Below are 12,399 nucleotides of genomic sequence, written 5' to 3' on the forward strand. Positions count from 1 at the left end.
ATGACTTTGAACTTCTCACCTTCCTACCTGCACCTCTTGAGTGCTGAGATTACAAGTAGGTATCACCATGCCTGGTTTTGATAATTTTCAACAGGGAAGCACCTACTTTGTAGGAAAGCTATATGCTGTTTTAAGCCATTAATAATATATTGCACTAGTTTCCATTCAGATTCAAAGTTGAAACAATAACTATAATGTATTTTTTGTATTATATAAGGACTATATTCCAAAGCTCTTGAAATTTTAAAGCATATTTGGAAATTCATAGGAATGAAGAGTTTAGCAAAATGCAATGCATTTGATGGAGGGTGGGCATCAAAACAAGTGTACTCTCTCAAAGGGCTTTGTGGATTTCATACACCTGTTCTTTCCAAAGCTCACTGGTTCCTATTTTATGTGCTATTAACACAATTGGCTTTTGATTTAGGCTCAACATTTATAAACACATAACTACATGTCATTTTGTCAGGCACTACGCTATATGCAAAAACATAGGCCATGTTTCTAGAATTCTACCATAAACCTTGTGAGAAATTGTGATCCTGATTTTTTTTGGACAAGTAAAGGTGGTCTCAACAGAAGCCAACTCATTCATTTATGTGTGACCAATCAACTGGCACCATAGGCCAAAGAGTGTAGCTACCTGACCTTAAGTCTATTGTACTTGCCAATGAAGTTAATCTGTACAAAAGACAAAAAAGAAAAAAAAAACTTGAAAACATTACCCTGTACATGTTTTCTGATTACTGGAAGATCCAGTCTGGTACTTGAAAGGGAGATATTCTGTTACAGACTCATTAGAGTGAGGTGATGAAATGTGCAGTTTCCTGCCCTCAGGCTTTGGAGCCAGGTCAGTGTGGGCATGCAAGCTGAATCCTTGGCTGAAATGTTGTGACTCTGAGTCAAGCTTTATTTTGGTTATAAATTCTGAGCTGCAGTCTCCTCATCTGCCCAACCAATATGGCTTGAAGATAAATTTTAAAGGATTCTGGAAAAATCAGAGCACCATGCAGAAGAGAAACAGCCAGAATACCCAGAGGATAGTATAGATTCTTGGTAGCTGTTAGTAGTGACATGGGTGAGAATGGAAAATAAAATAGAAGATAGGTAAACAAAGGTACCCACTATTGTGGTCAGGAACATGTATAGATTCTGTTTTGAGTCAGACTGATCTTACTGAAGACGATTTGTGATAACCAGCCCATGAATACTGTCAACAAATTTATGTGATACATCACAAAAGCATGTTTAGATTTATTTATTTTATGTGTGTAATTTCCCTGAATGTGTATGTATATGCATCATGTTCATGCCTAGTCCCCGAGAAGCCTGGAAGAAGGCATCAGGTCTCCTGGAAGTGAAACTGTGGATAGTTGTTATCCATTATGTTATTGCTGGGAGCCGAGCCTGGGTTCTCTGCAAAAACAATAAGTGTTTTTCACTGATAAGCTGCCTCTTTGGCCCCCGTATGTGATGTTTGTAATGGCCCTGTAAAATGAGAACATTTTCATATCATGTCCATATTTTGATGACTGTTACTATAAGATAGTGGCATGAGTAAGCATGAATTGAGGAGTCCTTAACTCTTTTAAAACTCTGTATAAAAATAATTATAATTCAGGCCTGGTAGCACAGGTCTATAATCCTAACAATTTTGGAGGCTGAGTCAAGATTGTGATCTCAGACTGGGCTACATGGTAAGTTCAAGTTCAGTCCAGGAAACTTAGTGAGATCCTGTCTCAAAATAAAATCTAAGAGACCTAAGGAAATGGGTCAGTGGAGGAGTACTTGTCTGTTGTGTGTGAGGCCCTGTGTTCAACTTTTCAGTCTTTAAATACTAATTATTACACATAGTTTTTGAGTCATAAAACTTTTTATTCAACTAATTTATGGGACAGTTGGCTGTCCCATAAATTTTTAAATATCATTTAAAAATGATATTGATCTCTAATTTGGGAATAAATAGGCTCTATCACCAGTTAACATAGGAGTATACAAATACATTTTTTTTTTTTTTTTGGTTTTTCGAGACAGGGTTTCTCTGTGGCTTTGGAGGCTGTCCTGGAACTAGCTCTTGTAGACCAGGTTGGTCTTGAACTCACAGAGATCCACCTGCCTCTGCCTCCTAAGTGCTGGGATTAAAGGCATGCGCCACCAATGCCCGGCCAAATACATATTTTATTCAAGACTGATTATAATACAGTTTTTCAAACTCCAGGCATAACTGTAGGGTTTCTTTTTCTTTCTTGTCCTTATTTCAAAATATTTTTTCATATTTCTTGATCAAAAAGCACTGAGGTATTTAAAGTGATAACCTGGAACATTTGTCTATGTAAATAAAAATAGGAAGGACCTTGTACAAAAATATGAATTCAAAGTTTCCAGATCTGATATCTTATGAGAATGAAATAGATAAATATAGGAATGATTCATCATTTTAGGATAAACTAAATTTCTGTTGTCAGGGACTGACTTTTGAAGATGATCAATATATAGATATCAATAAATAAGATTAAATGGGTTCCAAGAAGGCAACTTTGTATTTGTCGGCATAAAGAAGTAATGCATATGTTCTGTTCATGTCTGTCCTAATTTACACAGCCATCTCTCTCTTAATTAATCATCAGCCTTTTAGACTAAGCACTGAATTTTAATGCTGTAACCTTCAAATCCAAAGACTATGATCTATCTTGTAACAAAAACATCCCAGTTCACATTGTAATCTCATTTTTATCTCTGTTCAGATGATGAACCATGCTTGGAATAATTATAAACGCTATGCCTGGGGCTTAAATGAACTGAAGCCTATATCAAAAGAAGGCCATTCAAGCAGTTTATTTGGTGAGTATGATGTGCTTTGATTTGAGGATTTTCTGTTTTTGTTTTTTGAGACAAGTTCTCACTCCCTTAGCCCTGGCTGGCTTGGAATTAAGCACATAGCCCTGGTTGTCCTTGAATTTACAGCACTGCTCCCGAGTTAGCCTTCTGTCATAGTTACTTTTCTGTTGCTGTGAAGAGATACCATGATGAAGGCAATTTATAGAAGAAAGTATTTAATGGGGCTTCCAGCTTCAGAAGGTGGTCGGTGACCATCATGGTGGGGAGCATGGCAGCAGGAGGCAGGCATGGCACTGGAGTAGTAGCTAAGAACTTATATTCTTATACACAAATAGGAGATAAAGAAAGATTAACTAGTGATGGCATGGGTTTGGAAACCTCAAAGCCCACCCCCAATGACAGTCATACCTCAGAATCCTTCCCACACACCGAGGTCAATGTATTCAAATATATGAGTCAATGGGGGTGGAGTATTGTCTTTCACACTGCCACACCTTCCAGAAATTATAGTTATGAAACACCACTCCTGGCTTTTTATGCTAGTGTCTTTTCTCTAAGTTCCCTGAACTTACTGATGGTCAAAAGGCTGGTAGGGTTCTGTGATTCTCCAGGCCCTCCATGTTGCTAGGAATCTTGAACCTCTGCTGGAACTGTAGAAAGATTGCACATAATGTATCTTTTATAAAGAACACCAGCTCTGTGTCAGAGAGACCCATGTAACTGTAAAACATACTGATGCCCAGGGCTGACTTCCAGGGATGGAGGACACAGCTGGGTTTTAAGGTCTGGGGTGATTCCTGTAGAAGACTATTTGGTTACCTGCATTAAGGGCTTCCTGCTGCCTAAAAGTTCTGTCTCTATAGATAATCTTGCTGAAGTAATGGGCCATGGTGATCCCTTCTGTAACTCAGTTTGGGTTGTCTGTAGCTTTCCACTATTTGTTTTGAGGAAGACCAGGCAAGCAGATTAGGCCAGCTGTTTGAACTTCCATCTACTGCTTTTTGCTGTATTGCACTTGGTCCTCATAGCAACACTCTGATTGGTACTGTTTGTATTAATAATGTTCCTATTACGGAAAGAAGGAAACACCAGCAATGTTTGATGGATTCCTCTGAACAAAGACCTCCTCAGGGCCACCTCCTGGGCTTGGTTTCTTTCCAGTGCTCAAAACTTTAACTGTAAGTAACGGGGTAAAGGAAAGGAAGTAACTCTGTCACTGTTGAACTCACCAGCATGACTTTCCATACTTTAACCAAACATCTTAAATAGTACCAGTTCATATAACAAGTAACAATTTCTGGTGACACTTATGGAACAATTACTATATATAGTGCCACTCTGCCACATATCATTCCATCTCATTTATGTACATTTTTGGTGAGAAAAAAAAGATAAAACACAGAGAACTTTCTCAGAGATAGTTGCCTATGCACTGGCATGGCAGGGCAGGAACTCCAGCTTGATAGACTCCATGTTCCTAATCCCAGTATCCTGCTTTTCTGTTTCTTAGGGACTTTTCATCAATTTAGCTCCAGTTCTATCACTGGTGTTGAAGGAGGTAATCCAAGTCATTGCAAGAGTTGATGGTGTGGTGTAGCCAGCATGCTTATAAACAGTGAATTCTCAAAGTGTGAGGTGGTTTGGTAGATTTATAGAGTACCAGGAGCCATTGGGATCCCATGCAGGGAGAAGGGCCTTGCATGGAAGAGTGGAAGAGACTGCTGTGTCACCATGATGATTCAGTTCAGAGACAGGGAACTTAAGTTGGGAGTGAGTGCCTGCAACAGAAGTGACTTCAGATGTAGCTCCAGTCATCTCTCAGGACTCTGTGACAAGGCCCCATGAAAGAGCAGAGGTACAAGTTTAAGAAAGAAACTGGAATTTCACGGTAAGTCAGGCAACCTTCCCTGCTGAATGTTTACTTTTATAACTTTTTTAAAAAAACTTAAATCTGAGCTGGCAGATGGCTCAGCAGTTGAGTGCTCTGGCTGCTGTTGGAAAAGGCCTAGGTTTGATTCCCAGCACCCACATGGCAGCTCAGCATTTCTCTATTAACTCTAGTTCCAGAAGATCTGACATCCCCTTCTGGCCTCCACAGCTACGGCCCATATGTGTTCACAAACACACATGAAGGCAAACCACCTATACACACAAAATAAATAATAAATCAGTCTTTAAAAGTAATTACCCTATTTTCCTTTCCTCTTAGTGACAGTTAATCAGATAACTCAGTTTTGTGTTAATTCACCATATCTTCATTGAATAGATTACTGTTAATAGATCAGTGGTCTTAATAATAAACTTTAAAAACATTTTGAGTCTTTTTGTTTCTACAGTTTTCACTGGATTTATCAGTAAAAAACACTTTATGAAGCAAATAAGCACCTAATCTTTACAAAAGGCCTCAAATAGTAATATAGCAAAATGAACTGTTAATCAAATGGAATCTATTTCCATTTTTAAATTAAAATAGGCTATGGAAGATTTTCTTCTATAATAAAAATCAACACCAGGGACTTATTGCAAAAATTAAAAGGCCTTATTTTCGAAGGTGAGAAAAACTTTTAATTGCCTTCATTAGATGCATCTGAGCCAAATTCTTTGTCTGCAAGTGCCTGTGTGTTCTTTCAGCAAACCATAGAAGAAAGAAACATTTCTTTTTTTTTTCCCCTAGTTTTTTGGAGTGGTTATTCAGTGGCTTATTCAGAATTTGGTCCCCCAGAGCAGCCTGCTTTTCAGGAGGCAATCTGCTCTGTGAAGATCGTTTTTGCCAGTCAGGAGCATCCGAGGAGTCCTTCAACACTGATGCTTCCTTCTGATGGCGATTTCTTTCCAGTTACTTGAAACTCACCTGTTTGCCTGTGAAAGGAAAACCAGCTCCTTCCTTAACTTAAAACGATGCTCATGAATATGAGAAGTGACCTCGAGGAGTTGCCACCTCCCAGTTCCACTGTAAAAAAAGAAAGCAGAGCTACAGTTTTGACAGAATTGTTCCTCAAAGAGAACCATTTGTGTTTGATCAGTTATATTCAGTATAAAGTATTAACAACAACACAAAACAGCTCCTAATGACTGAGAAATTAGAAATCAATAATCATAAGAATCTGTTATCATGTTTCAAAATGTGACCTGAAAACATTACCTGTAATGTTTCCCTTGATTCCATAGTTTTGTTTAAAAAAAAAAAAAAAACTGTATTTTTAAGAACATTGGATTAGGATAAAGTGTGACACTAAAAGTTTTCTAATTTTCATGTCTTTATCATTATGTAAGATTTAAATTTAGTCTGATTTAGAAAACTAAGTATTTTAATATTCTATTACTTCTGGTTTCCTAATGATAGCTTCTCAGCTTGTTACTTGAACAGTGTGTGCATTGAAGTGTGTTCCATTTTTATTTATGGATTTGCACTGAATAAATGTAGTACTCAGACTTTCAACAGCCATTGATTGAACATCATTACTACACTCATAAAGGGCACCAAGGAGAATGTGGAATGTACAAAATGTGATCTTTCTCCTTTAAGAAGGTTTGTAGACTAAAGATGACAGAACATGATGGGTGCCTGAGAAGTGTAAAAATCTACATGCAGAGGGAGCTCAGAGGGAATATACAGAACCTGGGTCTGGCTAGACAAGAGAAGGGCATTGGGATCAGCCACGACATTATAGATGGCAAGGATTTCAAGTCAGAACATAGAACACCTGCTTACCTGTGCTTTTGTTTTCTGGAATTTTGTCACCTATGGCCAACAGCAGTCTGAAAACATTGAGGAAGATTCTAAAACCAAGAATCCTTATCCTTTAAATGGTATTCAATCATTGTATTGTGAAATTGTGACTGCCTCCAGCTCTGTCTGGCCTGGATGGGACACATTCCAGTGTCCACCTGTCAGTCATCTGGTAGCCATTTTGCTTCGTCTCTCTTGGCATTTTATTCTCTGTGTCCAAGTCACCCTATTTCACTAATGGTTCAAAAGTACAAGAGTACCATGCTGGCAATTTGAGTGTGCCAAAGAGAAGCCTAAAAAGTATTTCCTTTAACAATAAAAGTACCTGATATCCAGCTTAATGTGGAAAGGGAGCAGGAAAATCATATGCTGAGGTCACTAAGAGCTATAGTCAGGATGAATCTTCTGTCCATGGAACCGGAAAGAAAAGAAAGAAGAAATCTGAGTTAGTTTTGTTGTTCCACATCGAACTGCAAAGGTTATGTATGGCTAAAGTGCTTAAGTGTTAAAATGGAAAAGGCAGTAAATGTATTTATGCTTAGGAGAAACGTAGTATATATGAGGTTCAATACTATCTGCTACAACAGGCATCTCCCAGGGTTCTTGAAACATATTGTCTGCAGATAAAGGGTGACTGCTGCAATGAATTAAAAGAGCAAGCATGGTGATAATTCTACATCTAGCAAATTTCACACAAGTGCACTCCAGCGCAACTACACAAAAATTAATGACAACTACCCCTTTGCTTCAGGCTTATCCTTTCCTTTTTAGTCTAGAGAATGCATTCACAAATGATGTTTCCAAGGGGTTTAGTTTTTCCAACTCAAAGTCAATGTTAAAGATTGGTGTTCATAGCCTATAGCCTATGAAAAATTTGGTTTGGTATGCTGTATTTTTATATTTTATTTTCTGAAGGAAATGAATACTCTATACAGTATTACTGTTTGTTAATGAGTTGAGAATTACAGTTTTTTCCAGCTGTGGTCAATATGTATACATCTCAAGAATATTGAAAGATGCTTTTGGTGTTTTTCAGGCAACATCAAAGGAGCAACAATCGTAGATGCCCTGGATACACTTTTCATTATGGGAATGAAGACTGAATTTCAGGAAGCTAAATCATGGATTAAAAAATATTTAGATTTTAATGTGGTAAGTTAAATTAAAACTGCTCTTTGAGACCTTATGTTTAAGCCTATCCATACCCTATATTGGACACATTCATTATCATCTGGGCCAGTAAAAACAAGTTCAACTTTTTTATGCATGTGTGTGTGTGTGTATATATGGATAATGCCATTGGCTATAATTCCTCCAGGGTGATCCACCTTCTTTTCTTCCTTTAGTTTTTGAGATAGGGTCTCTTACTACCTTGACTTGCCACCTAGCCTAGACTGGCTAGCCAGAAAACCCAAGGATCTGCCTGTTCCCAGCTCTCCAGCACTAGGGTTACATGCTTATGCCACCACACCCAGGTTTTTTGTTTGTTTGTTTGTTTTGACCTGGGTTCTGGGAATGAAACTCAGGTACCCCTCCTTGACAAGCATGCACTTGCTGAGTGACCTCTACAGCTCCAAATGATGCAACTTTAAATAGTAAAGACATTCTCCTACTCTATCCTTCTCAGTTATTGCACATGCATATGTCCTTCTTGTCAAATTAAGGGTAAGTCAAAAGAACTAAATATTTCAAGTAGTCTACATTATCCAATCTTCCTGTTCAAAATACCGCAGCAACCCTATGGGATGGATGCTGAAGCCTATAAAGCTTATTACATAGCATATAGCTGGCTGTATGTTGGAGCTGTGACTCTGTCACAGGGCCATGTCCCAGGTACTTAATCTTGACATTGTACAAGGCACATAGCATTGTCAGCCGCTGTCACTTAACTAAGACTTCCAACTTTGTTGCTCTTGTATTCCTACTAGTAAAAGGAAAAAGAAAAAATCACCTACATCTAGATCTGTGTGCATAAATAACAGCCTTCAGCTTTAGGTATACTTGCATTCTTGGCAAATAACCTGAGACCCATTGTGCTTTGAGGGAACAGTGCAATAGAGGGAGACAGCTCCAGTGTTTGATGAACATGGTTAGGGAGAACTGTGTCTCCTTGGATCTAACTAGACAGTCATTGTTTTGACCCATAAGGGTGTTGACAAAGAACATATTCTAAAAACAGAAAACAAAAAAGGAAGCTTGTTGTCCCCAACTCTTTAAAACTCCTTAACTTATGGCTGCACTATTGGTATTACTTTAAATCTGAGATTACTTTGCAGAAATCTTTGTAAGCCTCTTGTCTAGCTAGGGAGTGTTCAGTAATACCTGGGAATCCTCATGGCCAAAGTGGAAGATGCATACTGCATGTTGAAATGGGATAAAGGAAGAGGGTGCTCCTGCCCACCCTGCTGCATTGTTCCCGTGGCAAGTGGACACCAGAGTTAGCCAGAGTGTTAAAGTATAAACCAGGCTTTGTCCATCACTTTGACTTTAAAACCTTTGATTAATTGCTATCCATGCTACATTTAGAAGGTTTTATGGACAGACTGAAGTTTATAATTAATCTTCCTGATAACCGACTCTACAATAGGAGAGAGACAATATTCTGACACTATGGAACTTTGGAGATGTCTTGTTTTTAATTTTTTAGATTTATTTATTTTCATGTGTATGAATATCTTACATGTATTTATGCTTATGTATCATGCATGTGCCTAGTACCCACGGATGGTCAAAAGAGGGAGTTGGGTCCCTTGGACCTAGAGTTGCAGATGGTTGCAACCCACAATATAAGTGTGAGGAACTAATCCTGGGACCTGTACAAAAACAAGTGCTCTTAACTGTGGAGCCACTATCCAGCCCCAAGCTCTTTCATTTCAAATGTAGAGAAAAATGGATATAAAGAGCTGCTGGTTCAACTTTACAGAACTGTTGGGTGGAATGTTATGTGGCAGTGCTGATGATACTAATAGAACTAAACATGAAAACTTAAGCGTAGAAAATTTATTCCCTTAGGAATACTTAGTAAAACTAAGTCTTGTTTGCTTGCTGGCTGGCTTTTGCGGTGCCAGAGATCAAATCCAGGGCCTTGCATGTGCTCTCCAAGCACACTGAGCTGTAGTCCAGTTGTCTTAACAATGCTTATTAGTAGGAATGAATCTGGTTACCAACCCCACATGCTCATCTTTCAGCTATAGGTGATGTCTCTTCCACACCTAGTAACTTCAATGGCACTAGACCTATGAGCAGTCCCAGGCCCCTCTTCTGATTCTTGGGTTGGTCAGTTGGGGATACATACCTTGTTGTCAGAAACCTCCCTAAATCCCACAGCAATGCTTTGCTCTCATGATGAGTGGTATCCTGAGCTCTGAACTTGAGGGATGAAGAGACTTGGAGGGTAGCACTGTTTTATTTTTCAGAACTCAGTACAGTGGCCTCCCAAGGTAATAGACAAAATGTCACTGTAGTGGAAGTTTGATTGGCTGGCCTCAGGCCACTAATTAGTGAAAAGAGTATTTCTGTGGGCCACCAGAACCCATGAGAAGGCAAAGCAAATCTAAATAGGGACTATAAACCAAAATAGAAGCCAAGAAAAATATGTCACTTGGAGTCCTTGCTCACAGAGTAAAGGAGTTAAGCTATCATTAAATGTTTATCAAGATGTTGACTTTTAAACTTTTAAGTTTAATCTAAACATACATTTTAGTACTACTGATAATCAGACTATGCTTTTCAAAATATACGTCTAAATATTGTAGCCATGTGTCTCAAATTTCTGTTTATTATGTTCTCTCTCTCTCTCTCTCTCTCTCTCTCCCTCTCTCTCTCTCTCTCTCTCTCTCTCGTGTGTGTGTGTGTGTGTGTGTGTGTGTGTGTGTGTGTGTGTGTGTGTGGTGTGTGGTAGTATTATATATGTGTGGAGAGACACATGACACACATGAGAAGCTACAGCAGAACATTGGGTGTCTTCCTCTATCACTTCCCACCTATTGCCTTGAGACAGGGTATCTCATTGAATTGGAAGCTTGCCATTTTGGTTAGGCTGCCCGACAGCAAACTCCTGTGATTCTGACCCCACCATAGCCCATCCACCTCTACACACCGAGTACTCTGATAACATGTATGTGCATCCATGCTCAGCTTTTTATATGTGTGCTTGGGATTTGAACTCAGGTCCTCATGTTTGCACAGCAAGTTATCTTACCCAATGAGCCATCTCCTTAGCCTTATACTATTCAAGCATTGAGAAGACTTGAACTATTTCTGTGCCTCTTTCTATCTACAATTATTACCATATTTCCCCATAAAATATATATTATCAGGTTGAAAGTATAGCTTAGTTGGTAGAGTACTCGCCTAGCATTCACACAATCCTAGGTTCAGTCCCCAGCACCATATAAAAACTGGGTATGGTGGTACATGCCTGCTAATCCTGGTACTCAGGAGGTAGAGGTAGTAGGATCAGAATTTCCAGGCCAGCTTCAGGTATATACAAAGTTTAAGCCAGCTTGGGCTATATGAGACCTTTTTGTTTTAACACATATATCAATAATAAAGAGTTAGAGCTTCTCATATTAAAAAGAGTAGTGCATAAGTTCAAGAAAGGTATATGGGTTTGTTTTTTTGGGGGGGGGGTTGGTTTTTGTTTGCTTTTGTTTTTCAAGACAGGGTTTCTCTGTATAACAGCAAGTTCCTGGATGTCCTGGAACTCGCTTTGTAGACCAGGCTGGCCTTTCTAGATCAGCCTCCCTGTGCCTCCCAAGTGCTGGTATTAAAGGTGTGTGCCACAACCATCCAACTAGGTTTATGGGTTTTGTTTTTTGTTTTTTTTGTTTTTCTTCTTTTCACTGCACGATACAGTTCTTTAGCTCATTATTTTTTAGTTAGTTTTATAAAACACATGTGAGAGTTTATCTTGTATTTTCACACTCAACACAGAGCTTCAAGTGATGCTTCAACAACTGCTTGATTTTCCTTCAAGAAACCCTGAGAATTGATTTTTGCATTCATGTCAGGGGAGAACAATAAGCCTTACCTAAAATAGAAAAAGAAATGTATTTCAGTTTTAAGGATAACGTATAATATTGTAGCCTAGAGGACACATCATTGCCTGCATTTAAATCAACACCTTTTCCTTATGAAGAATTTAAGCTGAAAGTCCAAAGGTTTATTGTTTTGTTGTTGTTATTGTTTGTTTTGACATGTAATGCATATAAGTGTTTCCAATGCTACTGCAAGGAAAGAAGATATAGAACTGAGATAGAAACATGATTCCTGGGAGTTTAGTCCTAGAGTTCCCAAGTATAAATAAGTCCTACAGTTGAGAGAACGTGTGCATGTGCAGAAGACTGTTTCTATCACTTAAATATACAAATTGCTTTTCAATGCGTTTGTGCTGCCATTCCCAAAGTCCTAACAAGCTGATTCATTTGGTAGCACCAAATCCAAGTGTCTTTTATGACTGGTTTTAAATAAGTCATTGGGTTAATGTGATTTAGAGAGTAAGTGTGGGGACCCCACTGATGGAACTTGTGTTCAGTGCAGACTCCCTCAGGTGTACAGATGAGATGCAAAATGTTTAGTATCCTCTGATGGTCTTCCTAATTTCAATTCAGTGTAAGCCTAGGATTAAAAAAAAAATCTAGATTCTTATTTATTCATTATCCATTCATATGTTAATTATTTACCAAGCTCTTCCTAAGGATCAGTGACTTCAGGGACTTCTCTAGCAGGAGAAATGGACACCTTAGCTGAAGCTGGGTTACTGGAGGAAAACAAGGAGAAAGGCAAGACAGGCAGGAGAGCTGTAAGAGGTTAGCACTGGTGATGATTGA

At 38.6% G+C, this 12,399-nt stretch overlaps 1 protein-coding gene across 2 annotated transcripts in view; it reads left to right on the plus strand.

Moving 5' to 3' along the window:
* The window catches only part of Man1a1 (mannosidase alpha class 1A member 1), a 172,844-nt gene that overhangs the window by 39,310 nt on the left and 121,135 nt on the right, over positions 1-12,399 (plus strand). For both annotated transcript variants that reach the window (XM_027402086.2, XM_027402087.2), the window contains exons 3-4: positions 2,745-2,841; positions 7,605-7,720. In XM_027402086.2, the coding sequence (XP_027257887.1) occupies positions 2,745-2,841; positions 7,605-7,720 (213 nt within the window). The remainder of the gene's footprint in view (positions 1-2,744; positions 2,842-7,604; positions 7,721-12,399) is intronic.

The sequence above is a fragment of the Cricetulus griseus genome, chromosome 2, assembly GCF_003668045.3.
Source record: "Cricetulus griseus strain 17A/GY chromosome 2, alternate assembly CriGri-PICRH-1.0, whole genome shotgun sequence".
NCBI classification, from domain to species: Eukaryota; Metazoa; Chordata; class Mammalia; order Rodentia; family Cricetidae; genus Cricetulus; species Cricetulus griseus.